Raw genomic sequence first — 27,672 nt, 5'->3', positions numbered from 1 at the left:
TCACTGAATAAAAATGGTGGAGTTGGAAAAGGTGAGAGGGTCTTCTGACTGGATCAGCTCTTCCAGGGCCTGGTAGGTCCCCATCACAAAGCCCACGAAGCCCAGGATGCTGATCAGGGCGTCCTTGATGATGGTGATGGGACTCATGCCCTCTGAGTAGTAGGTGGTGATCTCCAGGAGGGGTGGGATGATGAGGGCCAGAGCACTGCTGCTCAGGGAGCCCACCAGAGAGAGGACCAGGTCCAGGCGGGGGATGAGAATGGCCAAGATGCCTGCGGGAGATGATACGGGATAGAAGGCTCTTCCCAGGCTTAGCCAAAATTTCAAAGTTTGTTTTAAAAATCTTTCTCTTAAAACATATACCAGTTGTTTCTCATACATTCAGTTACTTAAAGAAAAAGTTGAAACTCCTGTAATAACCCCCAATCACATTCACTAGAGGTTTATACATTAAAATTTTGGTGTGTCTCCTTTCAATCATTTTCAACCAATTATTGTTCAAATATATACATTCATATTGTTGGGGAGAAAAACCTTCCCTCTTCCCATTCAGGTTCAAGTGTTTGGGGGCCTGAGAATTTAACTGACAATTAGGCAATTAACAGGCGGAAAGACAAAGTTTATTTAGGGCTAGGGAGCCTTCAGATGAATTGGCTCTCCAAACAAAGAAGGGGAACTGGATGGGGGAGAATTAGCTTCCATGCAAGAACAAGTGGAATGTATGACATTCTCTGATAATTTAAGTAATTACTCAGTCTGTGATGATGGTTAGCCTTCTTTCTGATTGAAAATCTCCCAGAAAGGGGATTTATGGTGCCTGTACTTTTCAGAAGTTCCTGCTTAATTCAGCAAAGGAAGTTTAGATAAGGGTTTGCACCCCCTGTGGCTGCTTGTTCTAATGCTTTTAGCCTAAGATAATTTTTATGCCACAGAAGTACATTTCGAATCTCTACATGTTCAATGATTAAGCTCTTACTTAATAAATAACACTAAATAACAGTGCTGGGAACTGTCCAGCTGTTTGGAATGTGTCAATGTACAAAATAGACAAAAAAAAAAAAACCCTACCTTCGTGGAACTAACATTAATAAGTAACATGACTGCAAGAACCTCTTACTTGCAAACAATTAGAATGTGAAATTATTTCTACAAAGGGGTCTTCAGTGGGAACAAGATCACAGGGTCCCTCTAAAGCAGAATCTTCTCCAGGTTTTATATACATGTCAGAAAACATCTGACAAAGAAACACTAAAAGCTAAAATAAAGATTTTGAAATTATATATATAATATATACGTATATGTGATTATATAATTATATTTTATAATTATATAATTATAATATGTAATATATAATATATAATTATATGTTTAAATTTTTATATATAATTATATATTATTTACATATGTATATAGTTTTTTTTGTAGGCTGTTTTATAGGCCTGGGCTTTTACATTTTTTATTTTACCTGATGGACAATTTTCCTAGTTACAAAGAAAGCCCAGAAGGCTCCCCCAGGTCTCCTAGGATGGAGTGTGGTATAACAGAACAAAACAGGACTGGAAGGCAGGATTCTGGTTTCTCCCTGTGTGGCCTTGGGTAAGTCTCCACCCGTTGCTCAGTTTTTTCCCTCATCTGCCAAATGGAGACGGTAGCTATCCTTTTAGGTATTATGGTTCATACTGCAAATGGTGTTAAAGTTGTTTTTTGGTTTGTTTGTTTTTTTGCGGTACGCGGGCCTCTCACTGTTGTGGCCTCTCCGTTGCGGAGTACAGGCTCCGGACGCGCAGGCTCAGCGGCCACGGCTCACGGGCCCAGCTGCTCCGCGGCATGTGGGATCTTCCCTGGCCGGGGCACGAACCTGTATCCCCTGCATCGGCAGGTGGACTCTCAACCACTATGCCACCAAGGAAGCCCAGGTGTTAAAGTTTTAAATGAGTTAATTCGTGTAAAACACTCAGAAAAGTTACTTTTGTTATTATTTCATTATTACTTTATTATTATTACTTGTTTGCAAGTAACCGTTTGCATATGTACTGACTGGGGCAATGCATACAGAAGCTTAAGGAATTGTTATCTTCATATCTGGGGCAAATTCATTGATCTTTCTGGAGTCTCTAATATTCTGAAGGGTAGTGTCCCTGCCTCCTAGGAGAAATTGGGAACAAATAACTTCAAAGGAAGAAAATCAGTGTCCCATGATTTATATGGGCTGGTCTAGCACAGCAAGAATCACAATTAAAAGGAGGCTTAGGGACAGCTGGGCCATGGCAAACACAACACAGGAATCTCTATCATCTTCGCCTCCACTAAAATACTTACAGAAAGGGGCACCCTGGATCACAGGGCCTGGAGCACAAGGAGGGCTGCCGAGGGGGTGAGTGGGGACAGTTGAAGCCAACAGGTGAATACCAGCCCATCGGAGGCCAAGGCACTGCTGCCAATGGGGATGTGACCCTAGGTTTGCCAAATCATTTTATTTTTCCCCCCAAAATTAGAAATCTGCATTTGTATGTGAGACCTCTCCCACATTTTTAATGTTGGCCCAGATTTATACAACATTATGAGGGTGAAACAACATACCTCTGATGCCAGATTAGACTCACTGGCCACCATTTTCAACCTCTGTCCTGGAGGTGAAGGGTGATGGGCCTGGACTTGGGTTCAAATCCCACCTCTGGCACTTCCTGCCCAATTACTTATCACTCTCTGCTTCAGCTTTCTCATTTACAAAGTAGGGTTTATCACAGTCCTACCACATAAGAGTTCCTGCAAGGACTGAATAAAATACTATGAAATATGGCACAGAAAGAGCTTAGCACAGTGGCTGGCACATAGTAGGTGGTTAATAAAAGTCAGTTCTTATTGTGATTATTATTTGATAAGTTGTCACTCCCTCAAGCTGGACACCGGTAAATCTGTCTAATTAGGTACATGTAAGAATTAAGTTGCCCCTAAAGCATAAATGAAATGAATTACTACTTGGAAAGCCTTAGAATGGTCCCTGAAACACAGTTAGTATGCAATCAATGCTGGTTATCATGACTATTGTCTACCATCTGGCTGATTCCTGATAACCCTCAGGAAAACAGCAACGAGGTGCTCTGCCTCCTACTCACATGTCAGGCTGACCATGGCGAGGCGGATGAACAACTCCAGAGGCAGTGCCCAGCGCTTTAACACCTGGGAGGTGGCGAAGGGAATGATGATTTCTGCAGGGACGTAGAACTGCAGGGCGTAGGTGCACAGGATGCCAATTATGTAGAGGATCTTGACCAACTGGTACAGCCTGCAGGACAAACCAGAGCAGTGCTCTCAAGGCCAACGTGCTCTGACACCTGACCTCCTTGTTATTTTGTTTTTGCTTTTTTTTTTTTTTGGCCTCTCTGCAAGGTATGTGGGATCTTAGTTCCCCGACCAGGGATTGAAAGCCCCCTACATTGGAAGTGTGGAGTCTTAACCACTGGACTGCCAGGGAAGTCCCTGGCCTCCTTGTACATTAACCTCTGACCTTGGAACAGTCCCATGGGCAAATGTTTCCTTGTCTGAAAATGATGGGGAGGTACCTTCTATGAGAGGAAGTCACAGCAGAGCATGCAGTGGAAATAGAGTGAACCATCACAGATTCAAATGGAAACCGTTGAGAGGGTCATCTCTACATAAAAAGAATCTCAGGTATGGGTATATATAACACCTTCATAAACCATCATCACTTGATGCTGAATTTTAGATTTTAGGAAACAGAGCCTCAGGCCCGGTACCTTGCTCAGGGAGATACAAGTGATAAGGGGTGAAGACCAAAAAACCTGGGTCTGAAAGATCTGGTCTTCTGTAATCTCTTTTCTTAGGAATTCTCTGGATCCCCCTAAGCACCTGGCATGTAACAGGCTCTCAACAAATGCTTCCAGGTGGTTGAATGAACTGCAGAATCCCAAATCCTTGAGGGAAGAGGTAGTCTACACAGAGGATTGTGTGAGGGTTGGGGGATAAAAGGAGAGGCAGGGTTACTTGCAGGCCTCAGACTCGGGGCCGGAGAGCATGTGATGGGGGATGCTGAGTTTTATCGATGCCTTTTTTGACCAATGGAGATAAGGCTTTTTTCATTTAGCCCACTAATGTGGTAGATGCATCTGGCACGTTAAATAAACCTGTATGACTGTGTCTGTGTATATTTAGTCCATTCCTTAAAAAGGCAAACTTCCACATCTCTGTGTTTCTTGCTCACACTATTTCTGCTGCCTGGAACACCCTCTCTACTCCCTTTCCATCTGTGCAAACCCCACCTATTTTTAAAAATTCTCATCTTCAGAGGAGGTACTACATTGCAGATGCTTTCAGGCATGCCCAACTTAATCCACATGATAACTCTGCTTTTTAGAAGAGGAAACTGAACATCAGAGAAGTTAAATAAACCATCCATGACCATGAGCTAGGAGTTGGTGTAACTCGGTCTTGGATTCAGAGGTGCTGTCGTTGTCCTTGTTTGGACGGAGTTCTCATTGGACAGGGAGATTCCCTATTCTCCCATTCCAATGTACTTTCTTTCCTTGGGAGTCCCCAAGTCCTCTCCACTATTCTGGAGGGCTTCTTTTTCTGTTCTATGTTGTATTTGTGTACGTACACTATCCATTCCCCATTCCCATTGGACCATGAGCTGAGGAAGATAGTGAAGCTCAAAATCACAGTCTACTCACATCAGCACCCTCCACACCACGTGTCTAGACTGGCATCTGTGTGTAATTGGGATGCAGTAAATGATTGATGAATGATATTGATCAACTTGGGAAAGGAGCCCCATTTAGACAAATTAAGCCTCAGTGACCCTTAAAAAGACAGGCACCTGGTAATTAATGACATGCCTCAGTGTGGGAGAAAGTGCTGCACAGTGTGATAGGGGTTCATCTGTCTATTTAAATATCCAGTGTTGAAGTCTGGGTCAGCTAACTGTTATATGAATTGGGTCACTTGATATAAACATTTTCCAGATTCTAATGGTCTTCCCCAATTGGTTCCTGTTTTACTACTTTTTCATCCTAGCTACTCTGCAGGACTTGGTAGTGCAGCCTTAGTAAATGTAATTGGAGCCACCCACCGGCTCCACTCTCTGCCTCTTGCCCTTCTCTGTGCCCCTCCTTTCTCTCTTTAGGTGACCAAGGACTCTGACTTCTCCCCTCTCTTCCTAAATCATGTCCTTCCTCATACTAAGCTAGCTATCAAGGCCTCACTCAACATGGGAGGCTGTTGTTGAAGAAGAGCTCCCTGGACAGAGAATCCAGAGCCCACGGTTCCAGTGTCAGCTCTGCTTCTCCCTGTGGAGACCCTCCAGACCTCAGTTTACCTTCTGCGGAAAGGAGCAGAAAGTGACCTATATGTTCCTGTTCCCACTGGCCCTGAGTCCCTACCGCCTGAGAGCCCATAGAGTTACCAGCAGTTGGGCAGGTTAAGGGTTATGCTGGCCTTGATGTCATTTCCGAACCGCAGGTAGCCCAGAGTCCCGATGCTGATGTAGAGGGCAGTAACGATGGACATTCCCAAAGACAGGATGACTGGGAAGCGGCGGGCATCCTTCATCTTGTTTTCCAGGGGCAGAACCTACAGAAACGCCCAATGTAAGAAGAGAGGAGGAGAAAGAGGAACACAAGCATAAAGAAGAAAGGCATGCCCCTTCCGGGCGTATGTGCACAAAAGAATCGGAAGCAGGAACATGCACAGATATCTGTATACCCACGTTCATAGCAGCATTATTCACAGTAGCCAGAAGTTGGAGGCAAGCTGAGTGTCCACCGATGAAGGAATGGATAAACAAAATGTGGTCCATACATACAATGGAATATTATTCAGCCTTTCAAAGAAGGAAATCCTGACATATGCCCCAACATGGATGACTCTTGAAGACATTAAGCTAAGTGAAGTAAGCTAGTCACAAAATGACAGATACTATGTGATTCCACTTACATGAGGTAACTGGAGTAGTCAGATTCAGAGTCAGAAATTAGACTGGTGAGTCCCATGGGCTGGGGGGAGGAATAAATGGGGAATTATTGTTCAATGGGTACACGGTTTTGGTTTTGCAAGATGAAAAGAGATGGATGGTGATGATCTTTGTACAACAATATGAATGTACTTTATGTCACTGAACTGTACACTTAAAACTGGTTAAGATGGTAAATTTTATGTGAGGTATATTTCACCACAATTAAAAAAAAAAAAAATAAGAGGGACTTCCTCGTGGTCCAGTGGGTAAGACTCAGCGCTCCTCATGCAGCGGGCCCGGGGTTTGATCCCTGGTTGGGGAACTAGATCCCACATGCATGCTGGAACTAAGAGTCCGCATGCGGCAACTAAGAAGTCCATATGCCGCAATGAAGATCCTGCGTGATGCAACTAAGACCCAGCGCAGCCAAAATAAGTGAATAAATAATTAAAAAACAAAAAGAAAGGAAAGGAAGGCCTGCAGTCACAAGATGATCCCTGGACCGTTCAGAGCTGGAAGCACCCTGCAGGTTGACCAGACCAAGGAGCTCAACTCCCTGGGGCGGCCCGATCTGGCCAGCAGGTGCATTTTGTTTGGCCAGTCTTTCAGAGAACTGAATATGAATGCCTTTAAGCACAACATTCTTTCTCCACCTACCAGGCCCACCTCTCCCTCGCACACTGACATACACCTGGCTTCTCCACCCACGTTGTCTTCCAAAAGCACTTGAGTTTGAGGCTCCCAATTCTAGTGCACTTGCCCCTCTCTGTACGGATGGGAAGGCCAAGACTCAGGTTATGCAGTGGGCTGGCAGCAGCACTGGGACTAGAGCGCCCTGGCTCCCCAGAGGCACATTTCCCCACATACCATGTTCTCAGGATCCTTCTTCCCCAGATGCATATCTGGCTCTAAGAGAATCCAAACTGCGGCCAGCCTGCCTCTTGGGCCTGTTGGGCATCCCAAGGTCTCTTCTATCTTTGGTACCAACTCTTTGGCCTCATTTCATAATTTCCTCCTCAGACTTCTACTGACCGAGGGCCCACCCTCACCTTCCCCTTCTCCTTGATCCAGCCATGTGCTAAGCACACTTCATGCACCATTAGGGTGATCTGTGCCTCAGTTTCCTGATCTGAAAACTTACCTGTTAGAATCTTTTGGAGAAGTACATGAGCATTGAAATGGCGCACAGTAAGGACTTAGTAAATGTTAACTACAATTATTTTGTAATACTGCAAAGACCACAACTCTATGAAGCTGGTACTTGGTGTAATTCTTATTTTATAACAAGGCTCTGAAGATGATATAACTTACACCAAGCTATACAGCTTGGAAGTGGCAGAGGAAGGCTGCAAACCAGGGCTGTCCTCCAAAGTCCAAGTACTTCTACCCGATCTTGCCTAAACTCCCACAGCCCTGGGCTTGTTTATTACTCAGTGAGAACTTAGCACCTATTCCTTTGTATTGTTAAATCCTTCTCTGTCCTGTATGCACTTCCCCTCCCTCCCCATGTGAATGGCAGACGCTTGAGGGGAGTGCGTGTCTGGGACTTTCCACTTTCTTCTGGGTTAGGTGCACGTTCCTAGATGCAGCAGGTGCTTGGGAAAATGTCCAGGGGATTAGGTGAAGAGCAATCCAACGTGAGCTTTCCTACCCTGCAATACATTTTTGTTGCATAAATTCCCCAGGCTAAAGATGATCTTTTTACAAGGCCAGCTCATACTAAGTACAGTAAGTTCCCTACATAAGAGAGAGTTTCATTCTGAGAGCGCGTTCATAAGTCCAATTTGTTCATAGATCCAAGAGAGTTAGCCTAGGTACCCAACTAACACAATCGGCTATATAGTGCTGTACTATAATAAGTCTATAATACTTTTCACACAAATAATACATAAAAAACACACAAAAAATAAACATTTTTAATCTTACAGTACAGTACCTTGAAAAGTACAGTAGTACAGTACAGTACAACAGATGGCATACAGGGGCTGGTATGGAGTGAACAGGCAAGAAGAGTTACTTACTGGAGGAGGGAGAGGAGGTGGGAGATGTAGAGCTGAAGTATCGTCAGCAATAGGAGACAGAGGGCAAGCTGCACAGTTTCACTCCTTGCGTTCGCATCTTTGAAAGTTCCCAACTTGAAGGTTTGTATGTAGGAGATTTACTGTAACTGGCTTTCTCCCTCCGCCCCCCCCCACGCCTCCCCACAATCAAAGAGATTAAATGGCCATTCACGTAAAGTGGGAAGGTCTCTGGCTTGGGAGTGAATAGTACCAGCTGTAGCAGTTCCCAGCTGGTGACGCAGCTCAAGACCCTGTCCCTCTTTGGGGTGAGGCTCCTCTTCTGTAAAATTAGAGACTGGAATAGAAGGTTTCTAAAGGTAATTTGAACTCTGATACTAATAATCATTAGCACATAGTAGATGTTCATAAACACTTACTGAACATGTAGAATCATCATCTTATAGATGAAGAATTAAGGTTCAGAGATTAGCCTGTGACTAAAGTTAAGATTTCAGCACATTCTGCCTCAAAAGTCATTTGCTCAACCACTCTTCTTTTTGCCATGACTGTTCAAAATTCTATATATAAAGTGCTTCTGGTCCCATTAAGATGGTGTAAGCACATTGCACCATATCTCTCTCACTAATTAAAACTAAAAGCCCTGGACAGAATACATAAAGCAACTATCCATGGACTCTGAAAAGTATATAATAGAAGGTGAATTGCTCAAAACCAGTAAAAATGGCCATCATGGCAGTGAGCTTCCTGATTTTTTTTCTTCTTGTATCTCCTAGTTTAGACTCAAGGAGAGCCCAAATCCTAAAACTATGTAGTGGATGCAGAGAGAAAAAACTCAAAAAGAAACCCTCTTTCTGGCCAGAGGGACCTAAAATAGGGGACCCTGTGGGACAGAGAGCATGGAGAAAATCCCTATTATTCTGTTTCCTTTTTTACTTTCCAGGCCATACTCCCCAAGGCAAGTCTCAGTCACAAAGCAGCAATCTGTTGTATCAGGGACTGTGGTGGTTACGTAGGCACCTAAAAATCTGAGACAAGACAAACTCTTTCTCTTGGAGCAGAGGAACAGGGAAAGAGGACTTTGGGAGTCCAAAGAGTAAAGGGGGAATCGGATTGGCTACATAATTTGTGGGGCCCAGTGCAAAATGACAATGCAAGGCTACTTGGTCAAAGATCAAGAAATTCAAGATGATGAACACAGGGCATTAAACCAAGTGTGAAATCCTTTTAAAGGCAGGGGCCCATGTGACCACACAGTTTACATGCCCAGGAAGCCAGACCTGGAAGGAATCCCTATTGCTCTTTTCTTCTCTTTTTACTCTCAGTGGTCACCCTCGAGTTAGGCCCAGTCACAAGAAGTGTATAGGAGTATAAGGAGGCTAAAACCCTGGCTTTGTAGCCAGAGGACCAGAAAAAGAAGCTGCTGGGTGAATGTGCAGCACACTGGTGAGTGTGCAGGAAAACACGGAAAGGAGGGAGCCAGAGAAATTGATTCCTTTCATCCCTGTGAATGAAGTCTGGGCTTAGCCCTGAGCTGTACATGTATGGAACTGATGTGAAGCATCAAAGTAAAGGCTTTGAGAACTACTGTGTAGACAGACCACGGTCTGGCCCCTGGGTAGTATATAAGCAAGGTGAAGCCAAATATCACTTCAAAGTCTTTGAAAACTAATCTGATACTAAAACCATGGTCTACTGAAGGTATATCAGGACTTGTAGTTTGAATCTAATCAGATTGACTGCTCGCTAAAATACAAAAGTCAACATTCTCCAGAGGATTTTAACAGGCTCCAGAGTCTCATAAAATAATATTCAAAATGTGTAGGATACAGTCTAAAATTAATCAACATACAAGGAACCAGGAAAATCTCAACACTGCTCGAGGGAAAAGACAACAGATGCCAACCCTAAGATTACAGAAATTATGAAAATATCAGACAAAGACTTTAAAGCAAGTGTTATAACCATCCTCTGTGAAGTAAGGGAGAACACTGTTGAAACAAATGGGCAGATATAAGTTCTTGGCAACGAAGCTGAAGGAATAAGAACCAAAGAACCAAATGGAAATTTTAGAACTGAAAAACCCCACTGGAGAGGTCCAATGTAAATGACAGAACACAGTCAGTGAACTTGAAAATAGATCAATAGGAACTATTGAATCTGAACATAAAAGAGAAAAAACGATTTTAAAAAATGAATAGGGCCTCAGAAAATAGTGGGACATATATCAAAGTGTCTAACATTCAGGTCACTGGAGTCCCAGAAGGGGAAGAAAAAGAGATTGGTACAGAAAAACATTTTTGAAAAAGAAAACTTCCCAAATTGTAAAAGACATATATTTACAGATTCAAGAAATTAAGTGAATTTCAAACAGGACAAATTCAAAGAAAACTAATCCAGACAATACAACTGCTGAAAACCAAAGATTTTTAGAAAAGTATCTTGAAAGTAGCCAGATAAAAAACAACATCACATATAAGGGAACAATGATTCAAATAACTGCAGATTTCTCACCAGAACCACTGAGGGCAAAAGGAAGGGATACCATATTTTCAAAGTGCTAAAACTAGACTGCCAACCTAGAATTCTATATTGTGCAAAAACATCCTTCAGGAATAAAGGCAAAAAATAAAGATATTCTGAGATTTAAAAAAAATGAAAAAAATTTGTCACCAGTCTAAAAGAAATAATGATGGAGTTTGTTCACGTTGAAGGGAATGATGCCAGAGGGAAACTTGTGATTTCAGGAATAAGGAAAGAGCAACAGAAATGGTAGGTACCTGGATAGATACATTAGACTATTTTTCCCTTAGTAAGTTTATCAAAAGGGCCATGTGGCACTACTGAAAGCAAAAATTATAACATTTTTCTGATGGGGTTTTGATATATTTAGATGTATTGGGTTGGCTGAAAAGTTTGTTCGAGTTTTTCCTAAAAAAACCCGAACGAACTTTTTGGCCAAACCAGTAATACAGATGGTCATTACAACAAACAGGGGGGAAAGAAAAAAACCTCTACAACTATAAGATTTTTATAGTTTACTAGAAATGATAAAATATTAACTGTAAGTAAACTGTGAAAAGTTATATATGTATACTGTAATCCCTAGAGCAACCATGAAAAGTATTATATAAAGAGATATAGTCAAACCTCTGATGGGCAAACTAAAGTAGAATACTAAACAGTATTCAAAGAATCCAAAAGGAGGTAAAAAGAGAAAATGGGAAAGCAAAAGGAAGGGTAGAACAGAAAACAAATAATAAAATGCAGACCTAATAAACATAATAATTACATTAACTGCAAATGGTCTAACCACACCAATTAAAAGACAAAGATTGTGGTTGCCAGGGCTGGGAGCAGAGGGGAATGGAGACTGACTGCTTACTGGGCATAGGGTCTCTTTTTGGGATGATGAAAATGTTTTGGAATTAGACAGTGGTGATGAATGCACAATATTGTGAAGGCAATGAAAACCACTGAATTATATATTTTAAAATGGTTAAAATGGTGAATTTTATCTCAATAAAAAAATTAAAAGGATGGAAAAAAATGTATCACACAAATATTAATCAGGACAAAGTTGGAGCTCTAATATTACATGATTTTAAGGTAAAGCTTGTGTTATCAAGATATTTTGGTATCGTGAAAGGAAAGACACATTGATCAATGAATCAGTATAGGAAGTCCAGAAATTGACCCATATTCATATATCGATTAGCTTTTTAAAAGATGCAAAGGTAATTCAATGGAGAGTAGATAGTCTTTTCAACAAATGATGAAGGAATAATTGGCATCCTTAAAAAAACTGAACTTCAACCTATAAACACTTTTAACAGAAATTAACTCAGAATATATCATAGATCTAAATGTACAATGAAAACAAAACATTTAGAAGAAAATATAGGAGAAAAGTCTTCGTGACTTTGGAGTAGGCAAAGTGTTTTAGATAAAACTAAAGTTTTAGATAAACTAAGTAGGATCCATAAATGAAAAATTTTGATATGTTGAACTTCATCAAAATTAAAACTTTTTCTCTATGAAAGACAATGTTAAGAGAATGAAAAGACAAGCTACAGACTAGAGAAAATATTTGCAAATTACACATCTAATAAAGGATTTGCATTTGGCATATATAAAGAATTTTTAAAACTCAGCAATAAAAGACAACAACTCAGTTCTTTAAAAATTCGCAGATTTGAACAGACACTTATACCAAAGACGATATACAGATGTCAAATAAGCCCATACAAAGATGCTCAAAATCAATGGTCATTAGTAAAATGCAAATTAAATCACAATCAAATAGCACTACACACCTATTAGAATGGCTAAAATTTAAAAAAACACTAAAAACACAGATAAGAACCAGCAAAGAGGCAAAGGAATTCTAACACTCATACATCCGGTGGGAATGCAAAGTGGTATAGCAATTCTGGAAAACTTGGGCACTTTTCTATAAAGTTAAACATACATTAACATGTCACCTGACAAACCTACTCCTAGAGAAATGAAAACATATGTTCACACAAAACCCTGTACACAAATGCTTACAGTAGCATTACTCATAATCGTCAGAAACTAGAAACAACCTAAATGTCCTTAAACAGGGGATGGTTCAACACATTGTGGTACTGCTCATACAGTGGATGCTCAGCGGTAGAAAGCAGCAAGCTCCTGATGCATGCAACCACGTGGATGACTGTATATGCAGCTAAGTGAAAGAAGCCAAGCTTAAAAGGTTACATACTGTATGATCCCATGTGGATGGCATTCTGGAAAAAGTGCAACAATAGAGACAGAGAACAGAAGGTGGATGCCAGGGGTTAGCGGGAGTGGGGGAAGTTGACTACAAAAAGGGCAGCACAAGGGAGCTTTTTATGGTGGGGGAATTGTTCTGTGTTCTGATTGTGGTGCATCTATGACTCTGCACTTCTCAAAACTTAAAGAGATGTACACCAAATAAAAGTGAATTGTACTGTATATAAATTAAAAGTAAACTTAAAAAGCATAGAGGTACAAACTACTACTTGCAAAATAAATGAGTCACAGGTATGAAATGTACAGTACAGGGAAAACAGTCAATAACTATGTAATATCTTTGTATTGTGACATTTATCATAACTAGACTTACCATGGTGATCATTTTGAAAGCCATAGAAATATCGAAGTACTATATTGTAAGTAACAGGAACTAACATAGTGCTGTAGGTCAATTATAAATATAATTAACACTATTCTATATATGAAAGTTGAGTAAATCCTGAGTTTTCATCACAAGGAAAAAAATTTTTTTCTATTTCTTTAATTTTGTATCTATATGAGATGATGTATGTTCACTAACCTTATTGTGATAATCATTTCATGATATATGTAAGTCACATCATTATGCTGTACACCTTAAACTTATACAGTGCTATATGTCAATTATACCTCAATAAAACTGGAAGAAAAAAATTATACACAGCACTATCCTTCCTCAAGTGTGGAAGTAGAGACTATATAATAATCCATTGTAAATAAACTGTACTTTCCAGTTTAAAACTCCTTTATGTTTCATAAAAATCCTGTAATTTAAGTTGTACACCTCCATTTATCTTGATTTTTAAAGATTAATAAAGACATGTTGATATGAAGATAAATGTTTAACAAATGTACTGGGACAGGAATAAAACTCTCCCGACTGCTCTAACCTCTCTGCTATAACCTACTTTCTCCTGCTGGTCCAAAGTGAGGTCAGAGGTTAGTTTCTCCACCTGACCCAAGTGAGGTCAGAGGTTAGTTTCTCCCGTGCACACAGAGCCCAGAGCTCCCAGCTCCTGTTCAGAAGGCCACCCACAGCACCTTGGAAAGTCTACCCCAATTGAAACCTTACCACACCAATGCTTTCAAATGAAAAAACGGCTGTTCCGAAGAAGAGCGAGTAGGTCTTCCAATTTGCTACCAGTGGCAAGCGGCTGGGGTCTGGAATTCCCTATGGGGGAGAGAAATGTGGTAAAGACATTTTCTCTCAAAGCATGTTTGGGATCCCTTAAGAGAAGAGTATTCTGAGAGTAAAGCTGAATTATAAAAAAAATTGAATATCAAGCAATTCAGAAAACTTCACAAGGAAGTAGGCCACAATCAGAGTTGATTTTAACGCTTCCCAATAGCAAAGAGCCAGAGGAAAGAAAGATTAAGGTATTCTCAAAGTACTGAAGGATCAGGGATCTCACAGAGGGAGTCTGGTTTATCAGAATCCTCCAGAAGACAATCTTGCCCACCACAGGTCAGTACTAGCCTAAAGTGCCCAAGAACACTTTGAATGTACCAGTGGTTATAGACGTGGGAAATTGCTTTGACTATAGTTACAGTGATATTCTAGGGAGCCCAAAGTAATTCGTTACATATGAAAGTCCCCTTTTCTACTTCAATGAGCTGTAAACAGAAGAAGAAAAGTGTGTGGAATAAATATTTTATGTACCCTGTGACCTAGTATGTGAAAATAATGACAGAACAATTTCTCTAATTGAGCAACCTCTGGAATAGTCCAAAAATAAATCAGAGGCAGCTATTTCATTGGGAAATTCAATTTTGTATAATCTATCAATATTGCCTTAAGACTTATCTGTGGTTATCCTAAAATATTTGGCTCATCCCTTATTTTTACTAAATTCCATGGACAAAATAACGTTTTTTTCTTGTGACTGCTGAAAGAGGAAAACATCTGAAAGGTATTAGGCATGCCAAGGGTCTTCTGGATTTAAATTTCTACGTAGGTTTGTCCATTATAAAATGAAAATTAGAAAGGAGAGAAAAGTGGGAAACTGAGGGAAAATGAATATCCATACTCAACTTCAAAGACGTGTGATTTACATCATGATAGATTTGTCTGTGGTCTTTCAAGACTTTCTATTTATACCTCTGTGACTAAATATTAGTTGTTGTTGTTTTCTCTTGAGTTCCCTAGGGGTAATTTTGCAATTACTTGGAATTATAGCTTAGAGGATGTAAGACTAGTTCAATAAGGTTTAGCTGTGGTAGAAAATCCTGCTTTTTATCTGCCTTTTGCTGCTATCCAACCATTACAGGAATGGTCTGTAGTTAACCAATCAAGATATTTTCCTTGCAAAGCATAATTTTTTTCTAAAACCAGGATTTGACATAAAACGAGTATTGGAGAAGCAACATCAAAGAGGAGATACCCAGAAAAATGAGAGTGCGCAGAGACAGCTTTGTGGAAGAAATGTTACAGTAAAGTGGGCTCTAAGCTGAAGAGGGAAGTGCATATATATCTACCCTCAGGGCTGGCCCCAGGTGTCAGTCTATCACTGATAAAAGGCTCTGCCCACTAGAGGAGTGAGGAGTGTGGTGTGCTAACCTGGATGATGGACTGGGTGATGATGATCAAGCTGACCAGCATGGTGATGTTGGCCAACAGGGAGAAGATGGACAGGGCTCGGAGGTTTCTGACGAACACCAGAAGCACCAGGAAGGGCAGGAAGGCGAGCATGTAGAGTCTCGAGTCCATGGTGGGCGTCAGGATCACTGTCCTGTTGTAATGGCAGTTGTTGGTTGTGCTATTAACCGCTTCCACTACCTGGGAGACGAATGGGAAAAGCAAGGAGAAGATTCGATGAATTTTCTGGCCACATCATTAGCTCAGAGCCTGGCCCATAATCAGACCCCCTCACAAAGAGCTGGCATGTCTCACGTGCCAGGGTCTCAGAGTGAGTTAGAGTGACTTTAGGATTTCTTACTGCAAATCTTCTGCACCATACTTCCTCAAAAGAGGCTGCAGAAATAACTTTAATAAAAAACGAACTTAATGAACATAAATACCTAAACTTAGAGTGGCCATTCGTTAGCTTTTGGCAACGCAGAATCCATTCCTCCTGATTTTCATTTATTTTTGGTGCATTCTCTCTCACCTGAATACAACCTTGGTGGACTGTAAATCACAATCATGTGGCAGAGCCAAAGCACTGCCTTTGACTCAAGCACAGGCACTCACATCTCTCCCTGGAATATGAATCTAAATAACAAGCAAAGTGACACAAGGCAGACCTAGAAAAGGGTAAACAGTAATTACAATAGGGAATCCCTGAGGAGACTGCGCATCAATTCTATTGACATCCCCCTAGCTGCCCTGGTTCTTGTTCCTGTCCTTTTCTGAGACCCATTTTTTTTTTTTTTTTTAGTTTTCTCTGTCATTTTGGAAGTTAGCTAATATTCTTCCACTAAACTCATTTTCTGCTGAAGTTCCACTGAATCTGTTTCTTTTGCTTATAACCAAAAAAGCTCATCACTTACTGCTTCTTAATTGGACCAATACTGACATTTTGAGTGAGAGAACTCTTCCTTGTGAGCATCTGACCATTCATTGCAGGACATTTAGCATCTCTGGACGCCACCCAGTAAAAGGTATTAGCATCTCCGCGTCACTGCGACAAACAAGGAACACCCCCTGCACGCTGTACAAATACCTCCCAGCAAAGTGGGGGTAGGAGGGAGGGTACCACCCTCCTTTGGAATCAGCATGACTTAATGGCTACAGTCTTATTGTGCAAGCAACACAGTCCACTGCAGAACAATTAGCAACTAGATTTAAGCAAGAAGAAAATGTAAAATCAATGATAATCTCAGTACCTATGGGTTGCCATGGTAATGCCTTGCAATATATTCATCGGTACATTTTCTACGCAGTATCACAAATTACATGTATTACACACATCCTTTTTATTTTACAAGACTGAAATTATAGTATACACTCTTATTTTGAAATCTCCTTTCTGGGATTTCCCTGGTGGCGCAGTGGTTAAGTATCCGCCTGCCAATGCAGGGGACACGGGTTCGATCCCTGGTCCGGGAAGATACCACATGCTGTAGAGCAACTAAGCCCCTGTGCCACAACTACTAAGCCTGTGCTCTAGAGCCTGCGAGCTGCAACTACTGAGCCCATGTGCCACAACTACTGAAGCCTGCATGCCTAGAGCCCTGCTCCGCAACAAGAGAAGCCACCGCGATGAGAAGCCTGCACACCGCAACGAAGAGTAGCCCCTGCTCACCGCAACTTGAAAAAGACCATGCACAGCAACGAAGACCCAATGCAGCCAAAAATAAATTAATTTAAAAAATAATAAATCTCCTTTTCATTTAACACATCATGAATACTTAAATAAATCATTGTCTTGTTTTTTTCTGATTCCTCACTACAGTAGGAAAAATACTTGGAACATTAGCCAGGTATTCAAGGCCTTCCATAAATGGACCCATTCAACCATGAAAGCTCTTCCTCTCCCAAGGCCCACACCTTCTTCTACAACCACTTGTATTGCCTCTCCTGAGCAAGTCCCATACATTCTTGCCTTCAGGTGTTTATTCCTCCTCCCACCTTGGCTGCCACTACTTCTCCAACCTGCCCTTCAATGGCCAGCTCAGGTGCCTCTCTTCAAGGGGGGCTTCTCTTGCTCCAATGATCTCTCCTGCTCCCATACATTTCTGCCCCTTAGTTCACAATGAAGCATCCCCAACCTCAGGGTGTTAGTGGAGTCCTGACCCAACACCGACATATTATATTGATATTTAGCCTTTTATATGTCTTAGAGCACATCCCACTTAGTCTGCAAACTCCTTGAGACAGTGCTTACCTTGTCTCTAGACAGATGATTGATAAAGTTCTGCTAATGTCAGATTGATTTCCAAGCAGCAATCTGGCAATTAAGAGCCTTCAAATCAAATTCCTTGACCCAGTAATTTTACTTTAAAAATACATATACTAAAGTAATAAAGGGTTATACAAAGACTTGTACAGATTATAGTAGAAAAACAGAAAATATCAGATGATAAAAGACTAAGTCATCTGTATGATGGAAAATTATAAAACTATTAAAAATTACACTAAAAAATTTAAGGACATCTAAAAATGCTAATCAGTTAACACTCATTTAAAACCATCCATGAGTGGTGGGATTAAGAATAATTTTGTCTTATTTTGAGAAGCAGTATAGCATAGTGTTTAAAAACTTGAGCTGTGATGTTAAAAAGGCCTCTGTTTTTAACCTTTGTTCTGTGACCATATTTATATACATTATAGAGTTCATAACATCAGTTTTCTCATCTGCGAGATGGGAATAACCATAGTATCTACTCTGATAAGACCATGGAGAGAATTAAATGAGGGAAAACTTATAAAATGATCACTGCACCTGACACATAATAGAAGCTAATTCTGAATTCTTACTATTTTTTTCCTTCTTTTTAATTTTTTGTTTACATTTCCAAGTTTCTGGTATTACTATAAACAGAAAAAGAGCCCTGAAGAATAGTTTTCTTTTTTAAGCTTATTGATTAAGGATAGCCTCTGTTATTACCCACATTATTTTGCTCAAATTGCTCCAAGATAAATATTGGGTTAGATCAGAAGAATTTCTCGGGGACAAAAAAACTGTTGGGCTTCCCTGGTGGCGCAGTGGTTGAGAGTCCGCCTGCCGATGCAGGGGACACGGGTTCGTGCCCCGGTCCAGGAAGATCCCACATGCCGCGGAGCGGCTGAGCCCGTGAGCCATGGCCGCTGAGCCTGCGCATCCGGAGCCTGTGCTCCGCAACGGGAGAGGCCACAGCGGTGAGAGGCCCGCGTACAGCAAAAAAAAAAAACAAACAAAAAAAACTGTTAAACCAAGGAGATTAAACAGCTAAAGGTAGATACAGATGTCCCAAAGATTAGGTATTATTCAAAAAGACCTGTATCAGTTTAAGATGAGTTAAGGATGATTACGTACCAAGGCAGGACGATTGACAAAATCCAAGGTTACTTCCAGCTCAATTTTAAAGACCAACCTTGAGGACAGGTCCAGTTTTAGAGACAACTCTTGGACAAAGGGTACTGTGGATAAAGTAACCACTTACAGAAATCTGCAGATATGTGAACTGGGGGAAGCCTGGGTTCTTTGATAACACTCAGTTTAACTTTCTTCATTGGATGATGAGGATACTAGGGCCCAAAGAGAAGAAGCTATTTGTTGAACAACTAGAAAAAGAGGACCCTCCTTTTCCATGTTCTTTTCCCTCCCGCCTTCTCTAGAAGACTCTACCTGCTTTAAATTATCAGCCAGAAACACAATGTACACGCAGCAGAAGCCCATCTGGGTGACTATAAGAAAGAAGCTCACGATACGCCTGAAAGAGAGGAGAGAGAGAAAAAGAAAAAAACTTGTTATAAAAGAAGAGCTGGCTTGTCATTTCCATTTCTGTTCCCAGGGGTTGGTAACCCTCGACCAGCACCCTCGGTCCTGCTACCACAATCAACAATGGGGCAGTAGAAGGGATGTAACAATAGTTCTTTGAAAAACATGTTTCTCAACCACCTCCACACTCTCAACTCAGCAGTGGTAAAATTCTTCATCATCAGGAACCTTGCCCCATACCCAGCTCTGTGTTGATACTAACTGATGTAAGGCAATAGGCACAACTTATTAACAATCATTAAAATTTTTTCCTACCATGTGCCAGACACCATATTCGGCACTGAAGATACACAGACAAATAACACATGGTCTTTTCCTCTAGCGGTTTAGAGACTAGTGGGTGAGATGGATAAAAAATAATATGGCGGACTTCCCTGGTGGCGCAGTGGTTAAGAATCCACCTGGCAATGCAGGGGACATGGGTTCGATTCCTGGTCCGGGAAGATCCCACATGTCGTGGAGCAACAAATCCCACGCGCCACAACTATGGAGCCTGTGCTCTAGAGCCTGCGAGCCACAACTACTGAAGCCTGCACGCCTAGAGTCTGTGCTCCACAGCAAGAGAAGCCACCGCAGTGAGAAGCCCGTGCACTGCAACAAAGAGTAGCCCCCGCTCGCCGCAACTAGAGAAAGCCCGCATGCAGCAACGAAGACCCAGTGCTGCCAGAAATAAATAAGTTAAAAAAATAATAATATGGTACTAAGGGCCATGGTAAAAAGGGCATTTTATCCGAATTAAAGAGCAGACAGCCTTCTTAGAAAAAACCAATACCTGAGCGGGAGTCCCTTGGGAAGAGGAAGAAAGAGAGTGAGAGAAGAAAAAAAGGAATAAAGAGGAGGGGCAGATGGTGAAGAAGTAGTGAGGAAAAAGCATTTCAGCAGAGGGATTAGGCAGATTTCTCTAGCTGCCATGTGGAGAGTCCATTGGAGGGGGCAAGACTGAGGATGGGAAGACCAGATAATGGAGGTGAAAGATGGCAGCCACCTGGACAAAGACGTAGCTGTTAGGGTGAGAGAACTGAAAGCATTTTAAGAGATACTAGGGAACTAGAATTTACAGAACCTGGTGACTACCTACATCTAGGGGAAGGAAAAAGGAAGTGACTTAAGGTGAGTGACAAGTTTTTAGCTTGGACAACAAAATGAACTGGAAAACTCAGAAGGAAGAACAGGTTTTAGGGGAAGAGGAAGAAATGGCACATTCAGTACCTGTATTGTTGAGCTTGAGGTTCCTACAGGAGACATTCAGGAGACAACCACATATTGGGGTCTGGAAATGTTGATTTGTCAGTGATGGATAAAGCCTTGAGAAGGCAAATTAGTGTTGGAAAGTGTGCAGAGTGAGAAGAGAAGGCAGCATTCCAAACCCTAGAGAACACCAACATTTAAAGGGAGGACAGAAACAAAGAAGCCTGCAAAGCAATGACCAGAGAGGTAGGTGGGAAACTAGGATGAAAAGGGTTTAACAGAAGCTAAGTGAAGAGAGAATGTCTGAAGAAGAGAACAGTCAATTGTACCCACTGCTGCTGAGAGGTTCTCTAGGGCAAAGAACGTACAATAGGGAGGTCCTTTAGGACATTGGTGGCAAGGACTTCAGTAGAAGTATAGGACAGGAAAGCCAGGTGACCCATGAAGGAGGTGTGAATGGGGTGTATGGATGTAAAATTAGAGGGTGGGCTATTCTTTCATAAAGCTAGAGTGTGAGTTCCAGTCTTGAAGGTGCCCGTTTTGTTCATCGTAGTAAACCCACTGCCTAAAGCACTTCCTGACACACTGCAGGTATTCAGTAGATATCTGTTGAATAATCAGGTAATGAATATGAGACAGAGGACGGTATAAGGTCCAGGAGGCTTTATTAATTTATTTTATTATTTTTAAGATGGAGATACATGAACACATTTCAATGTTGAGAGGAAGAGCCCATAGTTCAAAAAAGAAGTTCAAGTTATAGGAGAGGAGATAATTAGTGGAGTGAAATTCCTAAATAGAGCAGGAAAATCTACCTTACATGCCCAACAATAAGTAGAAGGATCTGACGCATTGCGACAGGCAAAAGCCACCTCTCACAATTGGGAAAATACTAGAAATCATCCCATAGCCTTCCTAGTCTGCTCATAGGCTGAATTTATTAATTCAGTATGTGAATGGGCTTTGGGTCAAGAGACGTGCCAGACCCATGATGCTCATGAGCAAGGCACGCCTCAGGTAGTGCAGTTTGGGGTATCACAGTTCAAGAGAGACTTTGATAATCTAGAGGTGAGTAGAAAAGAGTAGACAGACAGGGTGGGGAGAGGTGGGAAAACAAAGACAAAAGGGTAGATTTAGTCCCAAGTACCAGGAGTCAGAAGGCGTTGACTGTTTCCATCATCTCCAAAAGCAAAAAAGTGGAGGATGCAGGAGGTAGACTTCAGCTCACCAAGGAACCCTCAACGTCTTGGTCTTTTTCTCTCTTTTCTTCTCACTATATACTCTCTCCCTAAGAGACCTCTTTTGTCCCCTGGCATCACAGCTGATGACTTCAGTGTCTCCTGCATGAAGACAGGTTCAAACCTATACATATAACTACCCACTTGACATCTCTGCTTGAATACGCGAAACAGAAGTCATCAGAAGCCTGAGTCAACCTCGACTCTTTCTTTCCTTTCCCCACAACCCCGGGGCCCAAATCATGACCAAATTCACTTTTCTCCATCCCCACTGCCACCAGCTTGGACCCAGCCATCACTGTCACCTGCCTGGACATTGTCAACAGCCTCTTCATGGGTCTAAGTCTATTCTTGCTCCCTTACAATCTCTTCTCCTTACAGAAGCCAGACAGATCTTCAGACAATGCAAATATGATTAAAACAGGAAAGCCTCTGATTAAAACCCTCCAATGGTTTCCTGGTTGCTTTTAAGAAAAGAACAAGACCTTAAAGAGGGTCTAAAATGTACAGCTTGTTTGGGCCCTTGGATCCTTCTTCAGCATCATCTCCCGATCTGCCCTCAAGCTACCTGGTCGTTCTTTACCCTGAAACTGTCACATACTCCTTCTTGCTTCAGGACCTCATAGCTTGCTCCTCTTCCTGGAAGGCCCTTCAGGCTCCCGCCCACTTTTCCCTAGGTAATTCCTCATTCCTAAGAATGCCTTCCTTCAGAACTCATCTCAACTGTTCCATCCTAGGAAGCCTACCTGCACCTACGTACATCTCCTTACCTACTTGGTAGCAACTAGTACTTCTTTCCTTCATGGTACTTATCCCAGTGGCTATTAAGTAACTGTGTCCTAAACTGTTTAAGGTCTGTGTTTCCCATTGGACTATGGATTCTGCACAGGCAAAGCTTTGTTTGCCTTGCTCCCCACAGTATTTCTAGGGCCTGGTACATAGTCGCAACTAGATAAATGTGGTTTAATAAAAAAGTGAATGATATTCAAGTTGCATAGCAAAGGAATGAGAACCCTGTATATACAAGGAGTGGGGCTGGATCAGGAAGACTGCCATTGAATCCCTTTCATGTGAAGTCCGGCGTTCTGTGTTACACGAGCCAACTGTCCAGGGAGGAGAGCATCCCTGACAGCCACATGTCTTCCCTACTTTGGGCAAAGCAAAAACAAGGTACCTTCCCCAGTGTGCGTGGTTCCGGAGCCAGGTGCTGGGGCTGGCTTCTAGTCCATGCATCACCGTATCCCCGTAGTCCATAAAGGGCTTGTTAAGTCTGCAGGAGAGACTGCATACAGTTACCAAGAGGCAGTTTAAATTAAGATAATATACTGAAAAGTCAGGAGACACATAGCAAGACAGAACCCAGCTAGAACGGAAAGAACACTGGGGCAGAAACCCAAGTTCTAGTTCAGGTTTTGACACCTGGTGGTATTTCCTCGGTGGCTTGTTTTCCTTACCTGTCAAGTGGGATGGTGACTATATAACATGGGTAATAATACACACCTCGCATGGGTACAGTAGTTCTCATATCCTTGATCCCATTGGATCCTCACGACAATTCTCTGAGGCAGGGTTAGGCATGGATTGTTTATGCCCAATTTACAGATGAGCCAAGCAGATAAGCACAATGGCCTGATTGAGATCACCTAATGAGTCATGTGGTAGAGCTGCATTTAGGTCCCTGCCTCAAATGCTTTTCTCTTTTTCTTGGCCTTGTTGGAAGAAATTAAGAAGTGAACTCTTGTTATATGTGGGATGCTTCTGGGATGTCCCTGAGAACCAAGTACCAAAGGAAGTGACAAGAGGATGGTGTTTTCCTCACCTGTGGCAGAAGCGCTGGGCACACCTGACCAAGATGTGCATGCAGTGGCAGGAGATGAAGCCCATGGCCAGCAAACTGAGAGGGCCCACCTGGAGGAAGGGCAAGGGGCAAGGGAAGAGAGAAGAGAATGGACTTGTGAATAACTCGGCCAGGAGAGATTTGGTAGTGCAGATAATATTCCGGACTCAAAGAATTTTCTAGCAAACTGGTTTGCAAACCCTTTTCAGCAGTAACAGCGATTCTTTCTTTTCTTTTTCCTTTCTTGAAGTATACTTGACTTACAATGTTATCTATTCTTGCAAAGATGCTCTCAAGTCTTACTCTGGGAAAGTGCAAAAGGCAATCACAATGGGGTATTGTGGAAGGAGTAAGGGCTCAGAATTGCGGTCCTTAGTGGCCTCTGAGGTGCCCCTGAGAGCGAGTGCTCTACAGAGCACAGCTGGAAAACTAGTCATAGTCCAACCCTTGCATTCCACAGGGGAGGAAGCTGAGGCCTGGACAGTGGACAACTGACTTGCTGAGGCCACTCAAAGTCTGTGGCAGGGTCAGAACTCAAACCTAGGCTAGATATCTAGACTCCAAGTCTGGACCAAGCTGCCTTTCCGAAAGATTGCTCACTGTAGGCTACTAAAAACCTTTAGAGGCTGTCCTCCTACCTCCTTGCTACCATCCAGTTGTACTGGCCCCACCTGTGGCAGCCCCTCTTACCAGGATGCCTGCATTCTTCATAGCCAGGGGTAGTCCCAGGACCCCTGTGCCTATGTTACCTTTCACCAGGTGAACCAAGGCCTGGAATGCTCTAAAGGAGAGGAAAAAGACATGAGCATATGGGTGTGCAGAGGTGAGGCGATCCAACAGGCATTCTGTCCCAGCGTGCCCACACCTGAGCTGAGCTGGATAGGTGGGCTCCTGGTTGTCTTTCAGTCTCCACGGCCTTTGCTGGCACTCTGGGTCTCGTGTAGGGTGACCAACCATCCCAGTTTGCCCAGAACTGTCCTGGTTTTATCAGCTAACACTCGATATATGCCATTAGAACACTTACTATATAACAGACATTATGCTAAGGATTACATGTATTATCTCATTTAATCCTCTTGTCAAGACAAAGAAGCAGGTTATTGCCCTTATTTTGCAGATGAGGAAACTGAGGAATAGAGATTTTTAAAAAATGACTTACCTAAGGATATATTGGGGAGCCAGAATTTGAACCCAGAACTGCCTCAGAGTCTTTGTTCTTCACCCAATTTTACTGGACTGCCTCCCGGAAAGGAGCCCAGAGAGATGGGTTAAAGGGACAGCCCCATTTCATAATTGAGGGAAATAAGGCTCAGAGAGGGCAGCGAACAGCGCAAGGTCATAATACTGGTAGCAGATATAGGACTGCACTCAGAGAAAAGGAGAAAGGGCAGGCAGCAAAGAGAAATCATTGTGACTAATGAAGAGGTCAAATGACTTGGTCCCCAGATGGGGTCTGTTGGGACAGGGTTGTTTAGGGTTTGGGCTCCAGAGGGATCTTTTTTTCCCTCAGGCCAGGACATCAAACTGGGGAATGGCAAGTCTCCTCCTACCTCCGGCAAAAACAAAACCCAACACTCAGACTTTTAAGACAGATGTGAAGGTGGTCCAGAAGACAAGGTCTAAGCCAGCCGGGGTAAAGTTCTAGGGAGGTATCCTCTCTGGTGGTGAATTAACTAAACAACCTACTTTTACACCTCTTTGTACCTGGACAAGGTTAAACTAAGATGAGTATCGGGTTAACATTTATAACTTGAGAAACCTTGGAAATTCCCCATGACAGCCTTCCAAGTGAAGAGACTTACTATGAAGAACAGCAGAGGTATTATGGAAGGAGCCTGGTCTCTGGGGTTGGACAAACCAGGGATTAAAACCCAAGGCTGCACTTCCCTGGTGGTCCAGTGGTTAAGACTCCACGCCTCTACTTCGGGGGCATGGGTTTGATCTATTACTTAACTAGCTGTGTTATCTTGGGCAACATGTCCACTTTGCTGAGCCTCTATGAATGTTAGGAGGAATATTTTTGGAAGAACTGCCTCAAACATTCAGGGATTAATATAAATGTTCTTTATATTAATCCCTGAATCCTCTAGCTTCCTGAGGACCTGCCCATTTATTTGTTAAGGGTTAAAGAGAAAAACTGTGGGAGAAAGAGGGTGGAGAGTCTCTGCGTCCCTTTCTCTCTCCCTGTGGGTGTCAACATCGCTGATTGAGCACTGCACCCCACGGCCCTCCAATGATGGACTTGTTTTGCAACTAGGGTCAAAGGGTCACTTGGAACTTTCTAACTAAAGGACTTAGGAGATCTGAATTTAACTTTGGGCCACTCAGACAACTTAATAATGTGGTGAGCTGTGCAAAGCACTGGGCTGGGAGGCAGGAGACCTGGGTTCTAGCCTTAACTCCTTTGGTGACTTCGGAACGTCACTGTAGTCACAGAAGTCGGCTTACGGGCACTAAGCTTGGGGGCTTCCTGCACAATTTGTCTTTGCAGCCACCCTGGGAAGGAGCCAACTGTTATCTCACAGGGGAGAAACTAGAGTACTACGTTCTATCACTTGCTCAGGCTGGTAAGTAGCTAAAGTGGGAATTCAAACCCCGGTGAGCTAACTCCATAGGTACCATGCTTACCCAACCTGTTTATTGCCTCCCTCCAAGCCAGGAGCTAGTTCTGACTTGCTTTCTTTCTTTGATTCTTAAGTAGCTAAAGTTGCCATCAAACCGTATCTTATTGGGTTGGCCGAAAATTTCGTTCGGGTTTTTCCATAAGATGTCACTATTCCAACCCAACCGTTCAGGACTGGTTCCCTCAAGGCCTCCGATGGAGAAATAGCCCACCTCAGCAGTGGACGGCCCCAAGGCCTGGAGATCTCACCCTCAGGATCCTGAATTCTTAGCAACCCTGGGGGACTAGTCCTGGGGCAAGTGAACCCGGCCACAACGTCAGTCATTGTGTCCATCCCTGAATGGTCCCACAGCGTGGCAGTGGGAGGAGCTTTGCCTGCCTCTTTCTCCCTCTTTGCTGCACACTCTCCCCCGACCCACACAACACTCAACCTTTCAGATGTAACTGCCACAGGCAACCTCCTTAAATTCACAATGTGTCCCCATTTTGCATATGGGGAAAACTGAGGCTTCAAGAAAGAAGGAGCAGACTCACACCTTGGATGCAAGTGACCTTTCTACTACACCGACAGGGTCAACATTTCCGTCATCAAGCTGCGGAACCTGACCACCACGCCAGCCAGTCGCCCCACCCATTTTCCTCAGTGAACTAGCCACGCTGCTTGAATGGTGGAGGCGAAGGGAGCTGGAGCTTGGCTTTCCTGCCAAAACTCTTTCAGTACACCCCTCCTTATCACGGTCTGAAAGCCTCATGAGTGACCCCCCCCCACTTCCCCCCAAACATACCCCAGGGAGGTGGAAGAAACTAGACTGTTCTACATACTGTGCTTTTGATGTTGTCACTGCAGTTGTCAATGGAAGTACAGGCCCGGGTAACTGCAGGAAGGAGGCAATGCTTGGTTGTCTGTGGTTTTAGCTCAAGTGTCACCTTCTCCACCAAGAGGCTGGGGATTCTGCCCCTCTCCCGGACATTACCAGGACTGGCCAGGAGCAAAACTGACTCTAGGGCTATACTTCAATTAAAAAGAAACAAACAGACAGACAGACAGACTCTAGGGCCAGCACTGGAGTCCAGCCCCCATCCTGCCAATGAGCCAGTGCGTGGCCTGGGGTAACTTGCCTTAGTTTCCCCACCTGCACATGTTGGGGGCTACATCACTCTATCCTAAGGGCTTTCTGACAGTCTCCCCTCCTGCCCCTTTAAGTTCTCAAGTTGACTCAGTCTCTGACTGTACCTTTTGCAGCTCTGGTTTCCCCAAGGCTGCATGATGGGTTGGGGGTCAGACACACTCGCCTCAGGGTTTTTGCCACTGCAAGCTTCCAGGCTGGAAGGCAGAACTGGGGATGGCAGTAAAGAGCACTCACGTTATGCCCTTGGTCGTTTCCAAGTCCGGCGACTCAGAAGGGCTTCCATCCAAGAAACTGGAATCCTTGTTCTGCAACTTCTTGGCACTTTCGGAAGAGGGCTTGAGGTCCAGTTTGAGGTCAACAGCTCCCTGGGGACCCCCGGCACTCTTTGTCATGGACATGGCTGTTCACAAAGAGAGGGCTCCCGGTGATGGTGGGGTCTGCACTG

General features: G+C 42.9%; 1 protein-coding gene across 1 annotated transcript; it reads right to left on the bottom strand.

Moving 5' to 3' along the window:
- Nucleotides 1-27,627, bottom strand: SLC36A2 (solute carrier family 36 member 2; the record flags this gene model as incomplete). The annotated part of the gene is made up of 10 exons (XM_082835926.1): nt 27,462-27,627; nt 24,165-24,255; nt 23,457-23,545; nt 22,812-22,907; nt 19,059-19,143; nt 15,347-15,565; nt 13,862-13,960; nt 5,423-5,589; nt 3,117-3,286; nt 1-272 (listed from the first exon to the last, which is right to left on the bottom strand). Exons 1-10 carry the CDS (start codon nt 27,623-27,625, stop codon nt 1-3), a joined length of 1,452 nt encoding a protein of 483 aa, XP_082692052.1. The 5' UTR covers nt 27,626-27,627.
- Between the last annotated feature and the right edge of the window lie 45 nt (nt 27,628-27,672).

Source organism: Leucopleurus acutus (genome assembly GCF_964270905.1).
Source record: "Leucopleurus acutus genome assembly, chromosome: 3".
Lineage (NCBI taxonomy): Eukaryota > Metazoa > Chordata > Mammalia > Artiodactyla > Delphinidae > Leucopleurus > Leucopleurus acutus.
This window is presented reverse-complemented; position numbering and strand designations above follow the sequence as displayed.